We start from the raw sequence: 20,761 nt of genomic DNA on the forward strand, positions 1-20,761 counted from the left end.
TTTAAGAGTTAACACATTCTCATGATGCAATTACGAATATTACGGTGTATATATGTTAATTTTTAACTATCCAAATGTTAAATGGTTACCATTTATCAGGCAAGATTGCCCTCTTTGGTTGGATTCTAAAGCAAATCGAAAGATGGAGCTATAATTTTATTTGCAAGAGCTGCTTGAGTAAAAAAGATATGTTTCTAGGCCCTACTTATCCAAGTATTCATTTAAATCTTAATTTTATTGTTTATGACGGCCATTCAATCCAAACTTCAGTTAACTGTCATTATCTATAGCCTTTAGCAAAGTTAATGAAGTGCCGTATCAAGAGCTGTTTTGGATAACGAGAAAAGAAATTTAACTTTTAAAAATAGTCTACTCGAGACTTTACCTAAAAAGGAATGGCAAAGAGAAGGGACTAGAAGGGCCACTAATACGCTCGTGTAAACACAACCAAATGAAAATATAAGCTGCTCGAAATTGGGTCATTTCATAGTTGGCCAATATTCCCATTCACCGACTATATAAGCCCGGGTTTCAAATACCAACTGCATCAGTTGTTTCACTCAAACGAATTCAACATGAAGCTGGTGAGCAAGAATTAATCATCAAATTCATTTCGAACCTTCTAATACTGAAATGTCTTTTACAGTTTATCATCGCCGCTGTCTTGGCCGTTGCTGCCGCTGCACCATCCAGCTACAAATCTCCCAGCTACCCAGCCCCAAGCTACCCTGCACCAAAGTACCCTACTCCTAGCTACCCCGCACCAGCCTACCCCGCACCAGCCTACTCCGCACCAGCCTACAAGGATAACAAATATGCCGACATCACCGTCACCAGCCAATCTGATGAACGCAACCTTGATGGCAGCAGCCAATGGAGGTAAGTCAATTTAATTCCTTATCTTATTAAGATGGGGATTAAAAGTCCACTTATTAATAAATTTAATTCTTTCAATTCACAGCTACGCCCAATCTGACTACACCACTCGTGAAGAGTCCCAGGCCCAAAAGAAGATGCAAGGAGTCGCCTACGATTCTTACGGCAAGGCTACCTACGAGGACGTTATGGGAAACACCAACAAGGGATCATCTTACTGGGTTTCTCCTGAAGGCGAGAAATTCACTTTGACCTGGACCGCTGATGATGCTGGATTCCAGCCCAAAGGTGACCACTTGCCCGTCGCTCCCGTCCATGAATACGAGCTCCCAGTTGCTCCCGTTCACGAATACGAGCTACCCGTTGCCCCCGTCCACATCCCTTTCAACGGCAAAGGCTACAAGATCTACTAAATTATTGAAAACCTGTCTGAAATTTAATTTAAATCCGTGTATTTTATGCCTTGATGCTTTTTGTGTTGTTGGTATAAATACGAGGAAATATAAAACGGAGTCTATCTAAGATATTTGTTTGTTTGAAGCATATATTTACGAAACTGCTTATACAGCATTTCAGGTGTTTAAAGGTTTTTTACCCCACCTGTTAAGCCCCCAAAATTTTGTTTTTCTCTCATCCCACGGTGGCCTTTTTCTTTTCTTTTTGGTGCGACATTTTCGAGAAATGTATTTTTTTAAGTAGAGCATTCCCCCGCACATGGGAACTGAGGGAGTGACCACTTTTCAGCCTCTACCTCCAAATCTATTCGCCGACATAAAGCAAATAGAAACTTGCACCGCGCCCGAGCAGTTCTACTTTTCTATCTCTGTGATTTCGGTAGTTCCAGAGTGCACAGTCGAATATTGTGTGTTGTGCTTCTCGTTTTCAACAACAAGAATTGTGGATTTTTTCATTCTCGAGCTAAATTAAATTTGTGTAAATGATTGGCAACATGTAACTCTTGAATTTGTGAGAAAGTCCTTCTTTTTGAACCGCCATTTAATCAGTACTACCTGTTTCACCTGAAACTTACAGGATGCCGTCGGCTCCAGCTCATAATTATGAGGCAGATAGCATTTCAAAAATCTCATGAATCGTTAGGTCGTCGTAGTGTTTTGTATGACTATAAATTTACGTAAGCTGAAATTCAACATCCTCGATGACTTGATTTTGTGCGCCAGATCCCATACTACGCCAAATCATCTCACCTGCATTCCAGCAAGTGAAAAGCTTTGTTTTGAGCTTTGTTCTTGATGCTTTGACCAGTTTCGACATGAACGGGTTGGTAGCAAATTATACCCTGACCTATTATTAAATCTTTATCGACCATATCACCAACAGCAGACTGGTTAAGACAAGAGTTTCACGATCCTGCTCGTTCCTGCGTTGGGTAAACTTGTTATGCAAAAATGATCCACCAGGGTCGTTTCCAATCGCCTATGACCCTGTCTGAGAGAACCTTGAAATCGAAATTCCCCGCATTGCTGGGAACAGACCAATATCAAAGACTGCTATTTACCTGTCAACAGTTTCATTCTATACTGAACAGATGCATGCATGTGCATGTGCAGCAGCATGCATGTGCGTGAATAAATATTCGGGTAAAGATTAAATAACGATCATTGTTACACATTATTTATCCTTGAATTGTTATTCACGCACATGCAGGCTTTATTTAAATGAGCTATATCTAAGAATGAATAAAAAAGTGGGATCATCGGTCAAATTACCGGCCATAGGCACCGGTAATCCGTGTTGACTCCTAGCTTCCTCCATTAAGGGGTACAGCGTTCGCTTTCAATCGAGCCAAGGTGATTCAGACTACATATGGATCCCTACACAGTCTTGAAGCCCTTTTCGACCTGGAATTAGCGTCAGACAATCATCCAAATGGTCCGATCCAGGTCCTTCCACGACTAGCCACTTCCACGACTAGCCACCTTATACCATTCGCACATTTCTGCACCTATGGTATTCCACAGTATATGTTATTTGATGGTTATATTGATCCTTACGATAGTCTTGAAGCCATTTTCGACCTGGAATTAGCGTCAGACAATCTCCAAATGGTCCGACAACGTCCATCACCATATAGCCACCATTTATCATATACTGTGGTATCCCACAGTAACGGTGCTAGCGAACCAACACCGTTACTATACTTGGAATGTTTTATCAAGTCTTTTATACTGTTAAATAGATGTTGGAAAACAGCTACTGTCCGTTTTGGCATCTGTTGGACCTTTATGTTGCATTTGGTAAATGAGATAGACTAAATTGACGAAAATAAAAAATGAACTTTATTCTTTCCTCATTGAATTATTTATTTAATAGGATTGAGTACATTTTAAAAAGAATATTATTCATGAAAAATGGTAAAATATAGGATTCGTATGATGTAAATCACCGTTCCTGAATGGAACGCTAAAAGCCTGGAATTTTCTGCCGCTAGGTGGCAGGTGGATAGCTCAACCAGCTGTATCTAATTTTTATTTTAGTTCCTTTCATCACAACAGTAAGCCTAATATTTTGGGAACAACCATTATCCAATGCCTTTTCCTACTTCCAACAAGCTTCATTTAATCTTTAATCACTGTGTAACACAAATCATTTTGCTGCAAAAAAGTCGCAGGGTCCGGATGAAAAAGGATTTCAGAACTTTTTCTTTTTGTTCGGGACTTTCTTTACTTCTGTATTTTTGGATAGAAAATTGTCTCATCTAACTACCTGAATACGGGATAGTTTTAGGCTTTAATTGAAATTTATTATAATCTGGTATAACATTTAATGTTAAAAACTTGTTCAGTTTCCATTCCGTTTATTTGAACATCAATAAGTTAGAACTGCACAGTTCGCATCAATCAGGTATCACTTACGAAATGCTTATGTTTTAAAAACCAAGTCCAGTGCGCATATAAGGGAGAGCAGGGGCAACTGGAAGTTCGTATTCGTGGACAGGAGCAACTGGGAGTTCGTATTCGTGGACGGGTGGGACGGGCAAGTGATCACCTTTGGGCTGGAATCCAGCTTCATCAGCGGCCCAGGTCAAAGTGAATTTCTGGCCTTCAGGGGAAACCCAGTAAGAGGATCCCTTGTTGGTGTTGCCTAGGACTTCACCGTACGATTCTTTGCCGTAAGAGTCGTAGGTGACTCCTTGCATTTTTTTCTGAACTTGAGACTCTTCACGGGTAGTGTAGTCAGACTGGGCATAGCTGTGGGTTGAAAGGATTAAATCTTTTAAATCTGAGTATTTTAAATCCCTATCATGGTAATGATGTGAAGAATTAAGTTGACTTACCTCCATTGGCTGCTGCCATCGAGGTTGCGTTCGTCAGATTGGCTGGTGATGGTGATATCAGCGTACTTGTTATCCTTGTTGTAGCTGGGAGTAGGGTAAGCTGGTGCAGGGTAGCTAGGAGTAGGGTACTTTGGTGCAGGGTAGCTTGGGGTAGTATAGCTGGGGGCTTTGTATTCCGGCTTGTAGCTGGAAGGCGCAGCGGCAGCAACAGCCAAGAAAGCGGCGATGACAAACTACGAAAAGAAATCGAAACTTTTCAATGAGCGATGAAAATGTAAACCAATAAAATCATAAGAAATTCAATTTACTAGTTTCATGTTGCGTACTGTTGATGAATTGAACAACTGATGGCTTGAATCACCTTCAAACGGGTTTATGTAGCCGGCAAAATAAAGGGTGTGTCGCTTGTATTTCACTTATTGACCTACTTTTAAAAGCGATGATCACCGTTCTTTGGTGGTTAACTATGCATTCCAGGCCATGGCTCTTGCAATGCAGTGATTGCATGCGGCAAATAGGAATCAATATCTACATGCTTTTGCTGATTCTTCAGCTGTTGTTAATTGAGCAATTAACATCCATTCTTGTCGATTCTAATGATTTCCGCAAAGACTTTGACATTGAAGGAGTAGGAGGAAATCAACATACCCAGTTCTAACAAATTCAATACTTTAATGCAGTGCATAGACAATTTTTAGCAGCTTTGGCTGAATGTGAACTATTTAAATGTGAAAATGTTGACAGTCTGGCAGAAGGGTCTTTCGCAAAGCAAGAAAACAAATGTGTAAAAAGCTAGTATGAAAAGTGAGAGTGCGGAATATTTTGCACAACGCCCATACACATACTGCTTGAACGAAAGCTACCGGCCAAAATAACTAGGTCAACTGAATGCCCGATTGCATGTTACTTACCATTCACCAGACTATATAAGCCCAGGAATGGAGAACCAAAATCATCAGTTGTTTACCAAACTAATCTAGTACAACATGAAGCTGGTAAGGCATTTTATCCCTAATTCTTCCTAACCTGGAGAAAAAACTTTGGACTTTAAACTCATGACGGTATTTTCCGATAGTTCTTCGTCACCGCATTCTTGGCTGTTGCTGCCGCCGTACCATCCAGCTACAAGCCGGAATACAAAGCTCCCAGCTATCCTGCCCCAAGCTACCCGGCACCAAAGTACCCTACTCCTAGCTACCCCTCACCAGCCTACCCCGCACCAGCCTACCCGCACCAGCCTACCCCGCACCAGCCTACAACAAGGATAACAAATACGATGACATTACCATCACCAACCAATCTGATGAGCGCAACCTCGATGGCAGCAGCCAATGGAGGTAATTGAATTTCATTCTTTATACTACTTAAGATGAGTATAAAAGGTTATCATAACCGAAAAAATAAAATCTTTTAATTCACAGCTATGCCCAGTCTGACTACACCACCCGTGAAGAGTCCCAGGTTCAGAAGAAGATGCAAGGAGTCACTTACGATTCTTACGGCAAAGAATCGTACGGTGAAGTCCTAGGCAACACCAACAAGGGATCCTCTTACTGGGTTTCCCCCGAAGGCCATAAATTCACTTTGACCTGGGTCGCTGATGAAGCTGGATTCCAGCCCAAAGGTGATCACTTGCCCGTCGCACCCGTCCACGAATACGAACTTCCAGTTGCCCCCGTCCACATTCCTTTCAACGGCAAAGGCTACAAGATCTACTAAATTAATGAAATCTCAATTGAACAAATAATTTAAAATTATGTATTTTATGCCTTACGCCTTTTGGCTCTTGCTGTAAAAATGTGTGAATATAAAGCGGAGACTATCTAGCAAACTTGTTTTTTTGAATCACATATTCAATGGGCTTCTTGGTGAAATTGAGCTCTTTCGTCGACTTTGGGTGATGGGCGTTGATTAGTTGATGAGAGTATTTTGAAGCGATAAAGATGAATCCGGAATAATGTGAAGATGCAACATGATGCGAATCCATGCTGGACATTGGATGGGAACAGAGGAATGTGCACTTTAGAAAGTGTCCGATCCAGTGACTAGTCAAAATTGTTGGTCATGTTCAATCGCTTGGAATCGCAATAAAAAGTGTTGCATCCAAGCCTGTTCTGTTAGAAAGCCTTCATTTGAAATAGCAAATTTGCTGGAATTAGAAGATAGTGAAAAACAGCTCTTGCGTAATTTCATTTTTCAAATAGGGATAAAATACTCCATCTCCCATTTTTTGTCTCTCTCAACGGGCATTTTTAAATAATACTGAATAGTTTCGAGAAACTGTACAATTTTTCAAGTTATCGATTCGTTAGCAACCAAAGCTGTGGGAAGGGTCACAGAAAATCCATGATGGCCGCTGCCTTTGTTTTAAGAAAAATAGTTATTCGTGAAAAAAGGATAAGTCATTATGATGTAACCACCGTTCGTGAATGGAACGCCAAAAGACCGGGAATAGTTTTCTCGGCCTCCCGCTAGGTGACAGGTGGATAGCACTACCAGGTATATCTTAATTTTTTTTTACTTCCATCACATCGGCATTTTTCTTTTTAGCAACTAGTAACAAATTGTCTTTTTATCAGATTCCCCGTGTCGTGGGCAGCAAGGCAATACTGAAAGTATCTATTTATCTGTTGGCAATTTAATTCTATACTTGACTGGCCTGAATTTGTCTAGCTAAGCATCCGTCATGGACACACCTTTGCCCAGTAGGCCAACATTCTCACACGCATTATAAATAATAATACGGTAATAACAAATGAACTTTATTCTTTATTAATTGTATTATTTTTCTACTAGCATCGGTTTTATGCAAGAAAAATAACTAAACGTTAAAAACGTCGCAATAGTAGAAATGTGTAGTGAATTCGCGGTTCGTGAAAATAACGTGAACCCATCCCGCCATTAGACCGGAAAGGCTTTCATCGTCTTGTTGCTAGGTGGCAGGTGAATAACACTTTCAAAATAAATTCTTACATCTTTTATTCCATCCGTCGCAATTTTTGGGGAAATTAACCAGTAACCAATAATATTTTTCAAGGTGCGTTCATTTATACTACCTTGTACACTACTACGGTGTGTGTTAGGTGAGCGGTCTCAAATCGGCAAAACTTGTGCACACGCTAGGCAAATAATGTGACAACTACTTCGTTCAAGCTGTTAAAACTATCCCTTACAATACTGAACGAATATAAAAACATTTTAAGCATTTATTTGTCATCAGTTATTGAGATTTGCATATTTCATGTCATACAGAGTTCACTAACGAAATATATATTTTTTTGAAATAGAGTCCAGTGCGTGAATCAGAAAAAGGAGTGGCAACTGGAGCTCATAAACGTGAGCAGGAGGGACGGGCAAGTGGTTACCTTTGGTCTGGAAACCGGCTTCATCAGCTGCTCAGGTCGAAGTGAATTTCTGGCCTTCGGGAGACACCAAGGATCCCTTGTTGGTGTTGCTCTAGGCATCACTGTACTATTCGTTTCCGTAAGCATCGTAAGTGACAACTTGCATTTTCTTCCGAGTACGAGACCCTCCGTGTGTCGTGTAATCAGACTAGCAGCCATCGAAGATACGCCCCTCAAATTGACTGATTAAACGGGACGCTGGTGAGCATTACATTACATTGTGTTTGGAGTCTAAACATTGCAATCGTTTTTAGCATAAGGTCATGATTGATTGTGTTTAGATTTTCAAAGTGAGCTCAAGTAGTAGTTACCTACAAGGACAGGTTTAAGTGTTTTGTCTTGGTAAAAAATGGCCATCACCAGTAAAAGTTGCAACAAGTTTCGTCAAGAGCATCTGTAACAAGATTTAATGTTGTCGTGGCATAGCTACAACAAGAAAAGGAGTTAGACTGACGTTTATAATTTCCTCTAAATTTGCAAGATATATCGCTGGTCTCTTTTTTGTAAGACATTGGTGGCCTACGCTAGTTACTTGATGTTAAGGTCCATGAAAATCAAACTATCTAACCGATTCAGTCTTGGTTTTTCTTTTGTTTTTGTGTGTGGAAGAATTAAATTAATATGCATAGAAATCTCGTTCGCTCCCAGTATCTAGTTTATTCAAGTCATTGATCCCCTCACCATCTTTTTAAAAAAGAATTTCAGCTCGAAGGGATCCAGTTGGGGGGCGCCAAACAATGAAACCGAAACCAGTTCACTTTTCGTGTTCTTGTTTTTGTTGAGGAAACAAGAAGTCGATGTGAGGTGACTGCTCTATTCTAAACATTATTATGCGCAAACTTTGATTTTTCCATTTGATCATCCGTGTATAATACCCCAGACGTCCACCGTTTCATCTCCAGTGTTGAATGACCAGTCTTCAAGGATACTCTAAAGGAAAATCATCGCTATGAATTTCTTGGTAAAAATTTTGCAATTGAAAGCAGTTTACTTAAATCTAAAACACAATTTATTTACTGGTGAAATATTGACTCTTGATTTTTGAAAAGGTGTTTTTTCTCATTATCGCCACTGCCATAGCAGCATCTATCCCCCTTGAGACTTCTAATGTTATTCGTAGGCCATCGTTGACCAATTCATTAGCAGTTGCTGCCGACAACGAAGAAAGGCAAAATCTCGAGCAGGTCTTTGTTGCAGCTACAGTTTTCGCATCGGTGAATATATATTTGATTTATGTGAAAGCCACTCTCGTCACTGTTGTGGTAATGTGCGCCTTGAACCCTACCGATTGCTCGTTTCTCAACCCGGCCCCAACCGCTAATAGTTTGGCCAGCATCAACTTAGAGAACTTCGCAACTGGTGATCGCCAACAGACTAATGGTTTTGATGAAAGCTTTAAACTCCCCCCAGCATCCACAATTGCCAAAAATGCTGTCATTGCAAATAATCAAAGACGTCCGTTTCCCGTCACTTTTCCTGCTTTTTGGAACCCCTACGTCAATGTTCCATTTGTTGCCTTTCATCACGAGATGCCAAACTCGAACGACCCACATATTGGTAGTTTCATCCCAAAATTGAACAGCTTCACCCGGTTCAACAATCCTTCGCTTATGGACACCTTAACGCCGCACGCCAAACTTCTGGTTCCAGTCGGCACCGTTTCGGAAACAACTCCTTAGTGAATAAATGATGTTCTACTATCTAACACACCCATATAGTTTTTTTCTCCTTGCATACCTGTAGTTTGCCGTACTTTTCGAAAGACAATTTGGAATTATAATAAATAATATTTGCTATCTACACACCAGCCTTTGATAAAGAGATGATTAATAACTAAGGCAAATCAACTAATAAACTGCTGACTAGAGCTCTTTTCAGACTAGCTCTTGGGCTAGCTATCCTAAAGCCATGGAGTTAAAGAAAGGAAACCCACCTCCTGCAACCAACAAAATTTAATTACTAGAGGAATTATTTAATCCGTTTAAGATAATCGTTATCTTATCTGATAACGGCAAAAACTGTCAGCCATAAAAAAATCAAATAAAAGCAAATGTGTCTCTAATTGTCAAAGGTATTCGAAGTGACTTCCTAACGAATTTTAATATGACGATTATGGCGATTTCTTAAAATCAAATAACGAAATTTGTTCAAAATATCTAGATAATGCATCACATTTATTTTAAAATGTTTTCCCCTTTTTTTATTCATGCATATAGTTCAGTTTTAATATAATTATAATAATGAGCTAACTTGTGAACGTTCACAAAAGGCTACAATAGGTGATTCGTATGGTTTAATCCATGGTGTAACCATTCGTGACTACCGCCAGAGGACCGGGAAGCTTCTCATCGGTTTGCCACTAGGTGGCATGTTAATGGTACGTTTAGAAATATTTTTCATTTATTTCGTTTCGTCTATCTAATGGCCAATTTTCGGTGAGCAACCAGCTTCAATTGCTTTTTTTTCACTTTTTTTTTCTTCCGCCCTACTCACTGTACTATTAATTGCTTATAATTATAACGACTGTCGAATGCTTTTGCCCCGTTTCCCACTAAGTTCGGTGCTTTTAAAATCGGCAAATTTCGGTATAAATGTAATGCAGTTTCTTCTATTTTAATCATATCCTACTTTCCCAGTATACAATATTACAACAAATTAATGATATTTTGATTTGCTCTAATTATTATAAGAGTTAAATTACTGCTCAAGTTGGCAACGTGTGGAAGACAGAGAGGGGGGGAAATCGGAAGTCAAGAAAATATTACAAATCGAAGTTCGTAGCACACGCTCGTCATGGTCATTCGTCGTCCTCTTCGTGTGGGCTGAGTAGCCGTGAAATAAGTTTCGGTGTGACAAAAAGTCTAAGTTAGATACGCAAAATCCAAGGTTTTGTTTTTTATCTTCGTTTCTACTATGGTGCTTGGCATTCAAGTGAGCTGTCGTGTCCAAAGTTCATGGCTTCGTTTTGTTTTATTTGAACCTATCCTCTGAAGCATTTTCGATTATTCCCTTGGGCAGAAAAATGACACGTGGGAAGGAAGAGGCACCAGAATTTAAGTCCACTTTGCAAAACAACAAGTAAACCCAATGCTCCAAACAGTGCAAAGAAGATCAGCTCATGACAATGTTATATGTGCTGGCTGAACTAAGGCTTATTTCTGGCACTAAGATTTTATTCAAGTAAGCTGTCAGATTATGGAATTAAATTTACCTTCTAACAATTCTGAATTGAAATAGGGTTAACCACATAGCTACAAATTCACAAGAATTCATGTGAAAGTTAAAAGACACTGTCTTCACAGAGCACACAGTATGCTGGCTGTTTGTGTTAAAGTAATTGGATTGATTTCTTAATGTTTGACACATGATATTCAAAAAAATTTATCTTGCACTAGGGGGTAAAATGAGTTAGTAAACTCAGAAAACTACCAGCTAAGCAACATCAAGTGAGAACCTTATCTATAAAACTTAAAATGAAACAGCACTTATCAAACTTTGGACAGGTAATTGCCACCGAACCTTGCTTGAAATACGTGGTGGCCGTTGTAATAAAGAACTACGATTTTATATTTCCGTAATAAGCAAATGCCGCTTCGTTGCTGACGGAGTGCAAAGCTGTAGAAATAAAGCACTTGAAAGACTAGGGTGAGGTAATAATCTACAGTTGCCTGTTTCTGTTCACAAAATCACAATTAACTTTGACTGGTGTGTTGATTTAGTTCCTTTAGTATTTACTTCAAGAAAATATAATGCTTCAGTTGTCTTCGTACGAAATCAAGCTTTGGATTTGGAAGCATCGGACATTTTCAACGATTCGACGCTCCCAGGTAACGTGACAAACGCTGACTGAAGGGAAGGGCTTCTACTGCATAAGCCAATTTTCAGATCGATTGGTTGAATGATGCACATATTGTATCAAACGTATCGACCGTGAATGTTTGGTTAATCTTAGGTTTGTCTTAGTTCATGCTCGAAGCGATAACCAGCGTAGGGTTCACAGGTTTATCAAGCTAATAACGTTTCAACCTACTGTGGTTGGGAATTAGTGCGGAATTAAAAAATACGAGTGCTACACGATTTTTAAAAAGCATTAGAGTTTAATAGTCTGAGGTACAATTTAGATTTTCAATTAAATGTTTTTATAAATTCAATTATTTTGCCATCAAACAAAATATCAAAAGCCAACGCGCAGCCCGCCGATAATGGTATTCCATAACCCACCTTTAAAAGCGGCTTATAGATGTCGTTGTTTCGATATCAAATAACGATAGATGTCGTTAAGGATGGCGGTATGAAAGATTAGTGGTAGATGTCGTTGGTATCTCTAAGAAATCGAAATTGCCGCACAAAGGAAAGAAAACGGATAACAATTGATACATCTATCGCCAAGATAACGATCAGGTTATTCCGTTGTCTTGTGCATCAAATATCAACGCGGAAGATGGATCTTTTTAAATGATGATGTAAGCGTCGGTAATTGCGCTTAGCTGCCGATCTTATTGCTACATTCCTTACCGCTAGGGATGTCAATATAATCGTGGAACCAGATATACCAAACAGGCAAACTATGTGTGAGATATGCAAAAAAAGGGGAGCTAGCAACACTGTCATTGCTGGCACTTTGACCATCGTGATTGTAATAACAGACCATGTTTTCCACCACATTCGTTCTCTATTGATTAAAATAAATTTAAGAAATAGAAGAAATGCGTATGTGGTGGTGACGCAATTTGGGTCGTTCTTGTTGTTACAAGCTTGACCCACGGAAATTCAAACTCTAATCTAAAACTCTCAGCTCCAAAAACGAGCGTGTAAAATGTATTTCCGTTTAATTTTTTAAAAAGAGGGAACTTTTGCCCTCGTATAAAATGTGTAACGACTGGGCCAGTTAATTAGACGTTGGGGGGAAATGGCTACGAGCGGACCAGCTATAAGGGGAGTGGGTGGCCGCCGTTATGTTCAGGCGCTTCACGACGCCTGTATGGGAAGGGAGGGTCTGCGGGAACAAGTTATCGCCAGATCTTTATATTTTTTTGTTTCCCACATTTCGTTCTAAAAGAAATAAATATCTTTCACAATTCATTAAGGGACAGCGAACACAAGGGCACAGCAGCACATTATAATTTTTCCGTTCTTTTTTGAATGTCCACAAGAAGAAAGTTATGTATAGACTAACAACTTTTTCTCTCTCTCTCTAGTCGAGAAAGAAGAACGATGTATATACAGACACGCGTATATACACGGTGCTGTTCTATAAACAGATATATTTCGGTGGTGAGCAAACGCCCGTAGCAGTATATAGCAGACGATCTATACACTACTCTTTTGCTTGCGTATAGGCCATATAGCTTTTCCTGGCCCGCTTTAGTCCACTGAAAAACTTCCCCCTTTTTTTCCCTTTTCGTTCTAAAAACGGGATATTTCGGCGCTGCTGTGTGGTAAACCTAGAAATAATTTTTTTTTCGACAAAAAAAAAGTAGGGTTTAAGGTATGTAGAAACTCACGCGAGACTTTTTGGCTTATTATATATCTCTTCACCCCCGTGTTTGCGCTCGTGGAAAAAAGAGCAGATGGCGCTCTAGGGACTTTGCTGGAACAAACGAGATTTTCTTTTTTCTTCGAAACTTAAACAAAAAATTTTTTTATCCCTCTCTCGTGCGCTTCGCTTAAAATGATAATACCTCTGCCTCCATTATAATCTTTCACTGACCGTGAGTAACTTTTTGTGAAATGCAGTCAGGCGGAAATTTCTTTAAAAAAATACTTTCATTTAATGCGAAGACAAAGGGAAAAAAAAGCGGCAGTTCTGTTTAGTTGTTGGGCTTCTTTTTTTTGTTGTCTTCTTCGATGAATAATCACACAAAACGTTAATAAATAGACACTCAGCATGCTTGGCTGATTATAATATAACATCATTAGCGTAATGCCCGCTGAGACTTGGAAGTGGTTCTTTGTCCATCAATCTTTGTCTTTTTTTCTCATTTTCCCGCACGAAAGCGTTAAAACGGCGATCAAGGTGTCCGACATTCCTATCCACAATAGGAAAACCCAGCGGGACACACATTATGCAATTGCCAATGTAATTATGACAACCTTATAATTTTTTTTTCAAAGCCATTTTTTTGTTGTTGTGTGTGCTGGTTTTCACGTGACCGCTGTCAAATGTTGACGTGGGTCACACCTGCTGCCGACAGGCAGTTTGTGTGCGTCATCGTCAATTCACGTGGCCACTCCCACGAAGACGTAGAATATTTTGTGTTTCATAAAAAAGAACAACATACACAAGTCAGTGGGCCTCAAAATCATCCGCTCAGCTGCTGACGTGGTGGTAACATGTATGTCATCGCAAGGTACAACCGCGTGCTGCTCACATAAATCATAAAAAAAGGGTACGGTAGGGATGCACGTATGGCTTCATTTTGACCAGCAACGTAAAAAAAAAAAAAATACAAAACTTGATATGCGGTTAGTTTTTTTCGTTTTTTTAAGGCTAGAAATTGTAAAATGGAGGCAAAAGTTCAACGCAATTGAATAAACTGTGTGCGGTAAAAGGATTACGATCGTCTGCGGCCAACGAAAACAAAACAAAACAATTCTTTTTCTTTTTTAAGGTAAAAAGATTAACTGAAAAGAAGATTAGATGTGCAAATGCAAGTCATCATAAATGCCACGGTAAAAAAAAAAATGGGCGATGATGAAAATTGAAATTTGCATACGGCGACAGCTATTGATCACCTTCGTCATCGTTGTGATGAAAAGAATGTGAAACGTGGTAATGGCTCCATGTGGGCTATAACTTGCCTAATAGCAGCTCACGTTTGTTTTGGCGTTCATTCAAAACAGGTCTCTGTCCATTTTCACTGCTGATGACGTACATAACAAAAATGTTCAGCATTAAAAACAAAAACGGCTCAATCTATCGCTCGAGGTTCCATGTGAATTTCTCACTTTCACCTATTGGCCATATCCCTGCAGGTATTTAAACAAAAAAATTGAAATAAAACTGGCTCACGGCCATTTGGGTTGCCACCTCGTTATCCCCTCTCTCATGTATCTCTGCAACGGGATGCAATGATTGCACGACAGGCCACTCTTTTTTCTTTTTTCAATCTTTCTCTTTTTTGGATAACAATTGGCGATTGCGTTTAGCTAAAGGCGAGACATTTAGTTACACAACCAACTTTCTACCTGTTTTTGTGATATGGAAAGCGACCAAATATTATTTATACGCTGTTCGGTGGCAAGAAATCGCGCAGTTAAAATTTCATATAGTGCCAAAATAATATTTTTCTTTTCTTAGGCCAACTAGGCAGCGGATGCTTTTAAGGATAACTGATGCATTTTGATAGCCAATCTTTCATTCTATATACGATACAAAGTATGCCCGAAAAAAAATCTATCAAAATATTTTTTCCATATGGATATAATATAGATAGGACGGAATATAGCCATGGCTCATTCATCATATGCCGCCCAGTCGATCCAACACGGTCAGTTTCACGCGGATACAAAAATTATGCGGTGAATGACGAGTCATGCTAGCATCGTGTAGATGCATGACGTCATCAATATACATAGAAGCCGTAACCGTAAATAGAAATAATACGACTATAGTCATAAGTCGTACGCATCAACACAAAAACTTGTAATACAGGAATTGTGCTGGCCATCTATTGTTCCAATTCGTTTTCACATTCTCCTGTTGTCACTATTGTTTTTTTTGTTTGTATTTTTTGGAATGTGGAAAACTATAGTCACGTCATTTTCTATTTTTCTTTTTAGGGAGAATCAAGTTCGCCATCAACGAATGTCCAATTTTGCGCTACAATTATTCACACCCTCAAATGGGACAGGTTTTCTTCCCGTGCCGGTTGTTTGAGTACAATCGAAAAGAAAAAAATGTCGGGATTCATGGCCAAGCAGTGACTAATAGTAAATTAAGCGCTACATGCTTGTGTCAACAAGTGACAATCTCCTTTAAAAAAAAAAAGGTTAAACAACATTTCTAAATTCAATTTTTTTCTTCTAACATTAACATATTATTGGGCTCTTAAAAAGACACGGCATGCCAATCCATCAGATCCACTTTTGCTGCTCATTTCCAATTTGATTTGGTGTCAACAAAAAAGATAGTTTCAATGAAAAATTCTATTGTCGTCTGGAGCTCGTCGTCATTTTATTGGCGACAGTTTTGGTCTGTCTGACGACGATGTCTGAATCCATTGTCTATTTCAGAACCAGTTTCCTTTTTTTTTTTCGTGATCAACCTCGTGAGTCACCACTTTATCATCAAATAGTAAAAAATAACTTTATAATATTAATGATACCCATTCGTACGATAGGTAGCCGATGACCCCAAAACCCAATAACAAAGAGAGAAAAAAAGAAAATCAGTTCCTTTTCTTGAGTTTACTGCAACATGGGAATGTAATTGACCGTTTTTTAGGGGGGATTACGACACAACAGTATGTGTACTACATGTATAAACGAGTGCAGGTAATAGCCCTTCCTATAAACCCAATGTGTATAGTAAAACAAAAAGGATGTCATGAGTTGGAGCTATTAATAATTTTATGTCTACAGGTAGAGGCGACGGCCACGGCAGTTTGAATTGATTAAAGTGCTGCAATGGCCAACTGCCTTTATTTTTTAATTGGCAACATACGGCTGAAAAACGTGACACATTGTCTACACTCTGCTTAAAATCTGAAATCAATACGTTATCGACCACACACACCCAAAAAAAATTTAACGGTCATAGTTTTTTGTGTAGGATTCCAAATACATGACGACACCCCAGAAAAAGAATTGGGAACGGAAATGTACACTGCGGATAATATTTTATTTGTGGAGGTTTTTCGAGCTGAGAAAAAAGAAAACTTTCGCACTGTGTTCAACAGAAAATACTGGTACAGGTATAATTTTTTTTTTCCATCTTGTGGTCAGCACTGCTGGCCGTGCCCATCAGCTTACTCATACAAACATTCTAGAGAAATAGCTCCGAGCTATGACAACGATATGAATGAAATATCTCTCCCCTTCAAACAACTAAAAGCAAAAAAGAAGAACTCGTGAAACCAGGTGAAAGCTTTTTGTTGAAGGTATATAGGTAAAATAATAATAAAAAAAGGAACAGAGACGTTTAAAGGCGGATATTAAAACAAGCCAGTTCATGCCAAGAAGATAAAAAAGAATACAAGAATAAAGGAGACGATGAAACAATGGGAGAAATTCGTGAAGCGATGCGATTTCACGCTCCGTGATGCAGCGCAGACCTACACACGAGAGGTTGGGGGGTTAAGTTTTTTTCTATTTTATTTTCTATCTTCGTACGTATTTTGGCCTTTATTTATTGCTAAGAAACATAAAAAGCGAGAGCTTCTATCGATTCGGTTGAGGAAGTTCTTAAAGCCCAGCACACCATTCATTTCTGTTGTGAGCAGGAGTGAAAGCCTTCGCCGTCTTACGTGATGTTTAATGCATCACACATTCTCTGCCTGAAAAGAGCCTGTAGCTGCTACAGCAGCGGCTAAGCACCGTGCGTAGGTGTTCCACGGACAACTAGAGTTTACGTGATATGCCTTGGAGCTGGCATCGTTCAAAGTCACACAAAATGTGATTGTGTGATCATGATGATTAGCACCGCCATTGTTAGTATATAGAGCATCAATCGCTTGCAAACGGATGTAAATGCAATTTCTTCGTTTGCGTTGTTGACGTTGTGTTAGTGAAAGAAGAAAGGGCCGCGCCTTTTGTTTGTTTTTTCTGTGTTCTCTTGTTTGTTTGATGACGCCAATCACAGCAGTCCATTGTGTACCAAAGACCAGTCGATAACAACAACAAAGCAAAATTCGCTTGGATTTTAGACAAATTATTGACTGATAGATGGCGTTGGCCGAAGCAGACGCCCATCCTTTTTTGGTCTAGCACTGTAGTGGGTACCTCCTTCGCTCGTGGATCTCAGTGCTGAGGGAACCACGGTTGCTCGTGTGTAATGCGTGGTCCGTGTCTTAACAAAAGTTGACTGTCAAGCCGAACGTTTCATGCTTCATCATTGTGAGTGCACGTCGTCGTGTCGTCTAATAACTTGTGCTATGTAATTCATCACTCAGTTCGCCCTTTTGTTAAACCTCGGGATGAAAGATGATGAGACAGTTCTCCAGTTTTAGTGAAATAGTTAACCTAAAGAATTCGTTGCTTTCGACCTTTTCGAAAGTGAATTGAAGCGTGGAAAGGAAAATTCTTTTTTCCAAGCCATCAACTGCAGCAACCAAAAGGAAGCAGTCGATTTGTCTTGCGTGTGTCTGTGTATAGACAGTGGCGCCATTTGGAAAAAGCCCCCTCGTTGTCTGCGTGTGTGTGTGATTCATCCACTGCGCTTTTGCCTTCTTCTAGAGGTAAATATCCTTGAGCGCAGAGGTCTCTTCTGTCGTCGACTGTATTTTTTTTTTGTTTGTTATCTTTTTCTTGTTTTTTTTTCGAAACCCTGAAATCCTTGAAAAGTCGGTCATTGATGGCATTATTGGATAAATTCCAAAAAGAAATGAAGAAATGGAAATCAAGTATAGGTCATCGCCACATGAAATGTCGTTGTGGTTTTTATCTATCAGTCTGGGGGGGAATTTCGTAAGCCACATGACGTCCCCTTTTTTTTTTATTGTTTAGGGTGTCACATGTCTCAACTCTTTTGTTCTCTATCTCTAGGCAACACCAGAAAACAATTGTCGGACGATCGAGTTACATATTCCTTCAACTACTTCCTGTCTGTCACCATCAGCTGGCTGTCGAAACAGCTGCTGATTCCTTTTTGTTTCGCAGACAAGGCATGGAAACAAAATTGAAACTATTCAGCCTCAGTCGTGGTAATCTCACAAGCTCATCTCTTCTTCACCGTAGTCCAGCACACACAGTGGATTGCCTCCATTGGTAGAAGAAAAAGGGAAATCTAATGGCTCCCTGTGCTCGGCGTGGATCGATATTAGTCGGGTTCTCCCTCTGGCTAAATAAGTGACGACACATCTCCAACACAAAAAGTGTGGGAAAAAAAAAGGGGGACTAGATGACTGAGCAAAAACTTTTAGAAGAGAGAAAAAGAGGCCAATTCTTTTTAACCCCAGTGTGTCTCCCGTTCTATAATTGAAGGTGTAATTAGAACCTTGCGTTACGCGGCTTTACAGAACAAGAGGAAGGTCTCGGCTTCCGTTGCCTTTGGCCATCGACGGGCAGCAACTAAACTTCAGCGCACACACAAAAAGTTGTTGTTGTTATTACGAACCAAACTCTTCTTTCATTTTTCTGTCATCTCCAGCTCAATAGGTCGGACTTTTCCCCCCTTAGGCTTTCAAGTATTGTGGCTTGATGTTCTCGCCGTCTCCTCTTTATTGTCTGATTCACCCGTTGTAAATCAACACGACAACACCAAAAACAGGAAACATGAGAACGGAAGTTTTTCTTTTCAAAACCTTCCCCCTCGCAAGAGGTTGCCATTTAACCCTCTTTTCTTACGCCTACATTTTTCACCTTCTTTTGTTATTGTTTCAATCCCAAACATTTGCCTTTTTTTTTCTCAAAATGATTTTAAATTTAGAAATCTTCTATCCTCCCCACTCTACTGCATTCCTTCTGCACGGGGAGGTTAATGAGATTCCACTTTTGTTGGGTTTCCTCTATCGATTTCGAATGCTGAACGAAAACTAGAAAGGGATAGTCTTTCATCTGTTGGATGACACTTCAGCGACGCCTCATCAAACATCCGATGAAAAGGGAGGAAAAGAAGAAATTGAATGGATGTTAATGATGACGTGACACGGAAAAACGTCCCTCTTGGATCTATTTCTTTCGCGTATCGACTGTTATTTCCCGATAGGTAGAACGGGGAAGTTTCAGGGGAAATCTTGGAGCTGTGCCATTGGACGACATGGCAGATGGAAGGATATTCACCCCATAAAGAAAATTCCGCTTTGAATTCTTATTGAAGGATTTTCCGGTTCCCAATGGAGATGATGCCATTTTCCTCTCCTCCTCGTCACGTGACACACGATCGATCGCTGCCTAGCGTTTCTGTTTTTGATCTCGTGAACTTTTGACTCAATCGAGCTCGTAACTTCTTCGTCGTTGCTTGGAAATCCTACCGGTACTCATGGTTCTATTCGAGCGATCAATATCTTTCGATTTCTCTTTAAAGAATCACGAAACAAATGGCGAATTGAAAAAGATTCGTTTACGTGTGTTTTTGCGGCGTCTTATATGGATCGCTGACTGGGCTCTTGCAACAACAGAAAATCTCCCGAAAGCATTTTTTTCTTTCTTTAACGCGTGTTGTTGTATCCGTGGGTGTTAATTGGATCGGCCCCACATTTGACATACATCGCGAAGCACATCGACCGGACACGCCCATATCCATTTGCCACTTTCTCTATGCGGGAGGGGGCAGGGAGGCAAACGATTACCTAAACAGTTAGAAAGAAGCTAATTGAAAAGATGGATAGGGGAGAGAGAAAAACAAAACAACAAAAAACAGTCGAAACTTATTACCGAGTCGGTGATGTCTGTTGTTGTTTTTTGGAGGGCTAACATCCAATACCTGCGCTTGCCTATATTCGGCTCGCAGGTGTTCCTCAGCCCACCCAGATCTCTTGAATGTTGTTGTTGGTATGCATTTCTCAACAGCCATTTTTGGAATGAAAGAAGGCAATTTTGTGCTTTTGTTTTCTGTTTTTTTTTTTTTGTGACAAAATATTTCTCTGATTTTTGCTAGAAAGAATCTGGCAACATCGCTCGCGCATTACTCAAATTGTTCACGATTTTTCCGACAATCAGAAAAATGAAAACGGAAAAAGAACAAATAAAGACTTTTGATTGGGTTCCGTCTTGCATGCATACCGACGTCGTGCTTTGCATATTTGATGTTTGTTAATAGACAGTATGCTGTTGTTGCCTACATATCTAATTCTTTCCTTCTTTTCTCTCTCTCGTATTTCAGATTGGCAGACCTCATCGACAACAACGTGCCGCTCCCTTTTGAATTATCTTTGTATCGCATTTTCCGGTGGATCAGAATAACAACAACAAAAAAAAAAGACGCTTCTCTCCTCCCACAAAAGAAGAAAAAGAATTTGTACTTTTTTGAATTTTTATTTTTGCTGGAATGGATTTGGGAAAGGCGTTCGTCGTTGTGGAAGCCAGC

At 39.7% G+C, this 20,761-nt stretch overlaps 4 protein-coding genes and 2 long non-coding RNA genes across 14 annotated transcripts; 4 read left to right on the top strand and 2 right to left on the bottom strand.

Moving 5' to 3' along the window:
* Window positions 1-441: 441 nt before the first annotated feature.
* On the top strand, window positions 442-1,398 carry LOC116915470 (endocuticle structural glycoprotein SgAbd-1). Its single transcript, XM_032920626.2, has 3 exons — window positions 442-584; window positions 647-879; window positions 962-1,398. The coding sequence occupies exons 1-3, from the start codon at window positions 576-578 to the stop codon at window positions 1,287-1,289; spliced, it is 570 nt and encodes a 189-aa protein (XP_032776517.1). The 5' UTR covers window positions 442-575; the 3' UTR covers window positions 1,290-1,398.
* A 2,276-nt stretch (window positions 1,399-3,674) lies between these two features.
* Window positions 3,675-4,033, bottom strand: LOC123469995 (pupal cuticle protein Edg-78E-like). Its single transcript, XM_045169439.1, has one exon. The coding sequence runs from the start codon at window positions 4,031-4,033 to the stop codon at window positions 3,764-3,766; it is 270 nt and encodes an 89-aa protein (XP_045025374.1). The 3' UTR covers window positions 3,675-3,763.
* A 1,124-nt stretch (window positions 4,034-5,157) lies between these two features.
* LOC116915455 (endocuticle structural glycoprotein SgAbd-3) lies at window positions 5,158-5,997 on the top strand. Its single transcript, XM_045170330.1, has 4 exons — window positions 5,158-5,166; window positions 5,247-5,319; window positions 5,370-5,508; window positions 5,593-5,997. The coding sequence occupies exons 1-4, from the start codon at window positions 5,158-5,160 to the stop codon at window positions 5,888-5,890; spliced, it is 519 nt and encodes a 172-aa protein (XP_045026265.1). The 3' UTR covers window positions 5,891-5,997.
* A 658-nt stretch (window positions 5,998-6,655) lies between these two features.
* Window positions 6,656-9,375, top strand: LOC116915454. Of its 9 annotated transcripts, none has more exons than XR_006643347.1 (8): window positions 6,656-6,670; window positions 6,751-6,786; window positions 6,845-6,916; window positions 7,021-7,114; window positions 7,459-7,776; window positions 8,273-8,379; window positions 8,456-8,536; window positions 8,625-9,375. XR_006643347.1 is itself a non-coding variant. In XM_045169435.1 (4 exons), exons 3-4 carry the CDS (start codon window positions 8,525-8,527, stop codon window positions 9,252-9,254), a joined length of 642 nt encoding a protein of 213 aa, XP_045025370.1. In that variant the 5' UTR covers window positions 7,459-7,776; window positions 8,273-8,379; window positions 8,456-8,524; the 3' UTR covers window positions 9,255-9,375. The 9 variants fall into 9 exon arrangements, 2 of the variants coding, with proteins under 2 accessions (XP_045025370.1, XP_045025371.1); XR_006643345.1 differs by having other exon boundaries at window positions 6,845-6,876; window positions 6,968-7,114; XR_006643346.1 differs by having other exon boundaries at window positions 6,751-6,916.
* Window positions 9,376-10,343: 968 nt separating this feature from the next.
* Window positions 10,344-20,643, top strand: LOC116934249. The gene is made up of 11 exons (XR_006643350.1): window positions 10,344-10,506; window positions 10,569-10,755; window positions 10,813-10,908; window positions 10,971-11,021; window positions 11,079-11,225; window positions 11,295-11,402; window positions 15,358-15,566; window positions 15,634-15,845; window positions 15,918-16,071; window positions 16,159-17,972; window positions 20,558-20,643. It is a non-coding gene; the product is annotated as an uncharacterized LOC116934249 (long non-coding RNA).
* Window positions 10,527-11,471, bottom strand: LOC123469998. Its single transcript, XR_006643355.1, has 2 exons — window positions 11,311-11,471; window positions 10,527-11,249 (listed from the first exon to the last, which is right to left on the bottom strand). It is a non-coding gene; the product is annotated as an uncharacterized LOC123469998 (long non-coding RNA).
* Window positions 20,644-20,761: the final 118 nt, after the last annotated feature.

This window comes from Daphnia magna, linkage group LG2, assembly GCF_020631705.1.
Source record: "Daphnia magna isolate NIES linkage group LG2, ASM2063170v1.1, whole genome shotgun sequence".
Classification (NCBI taxonomy): domain Eukaryota; kingdom Metazoa; phylum Arthropoda; class Branchiopoda; order Diplostraca; family Daphniidae; genus Daphnia; species Daphnia magna.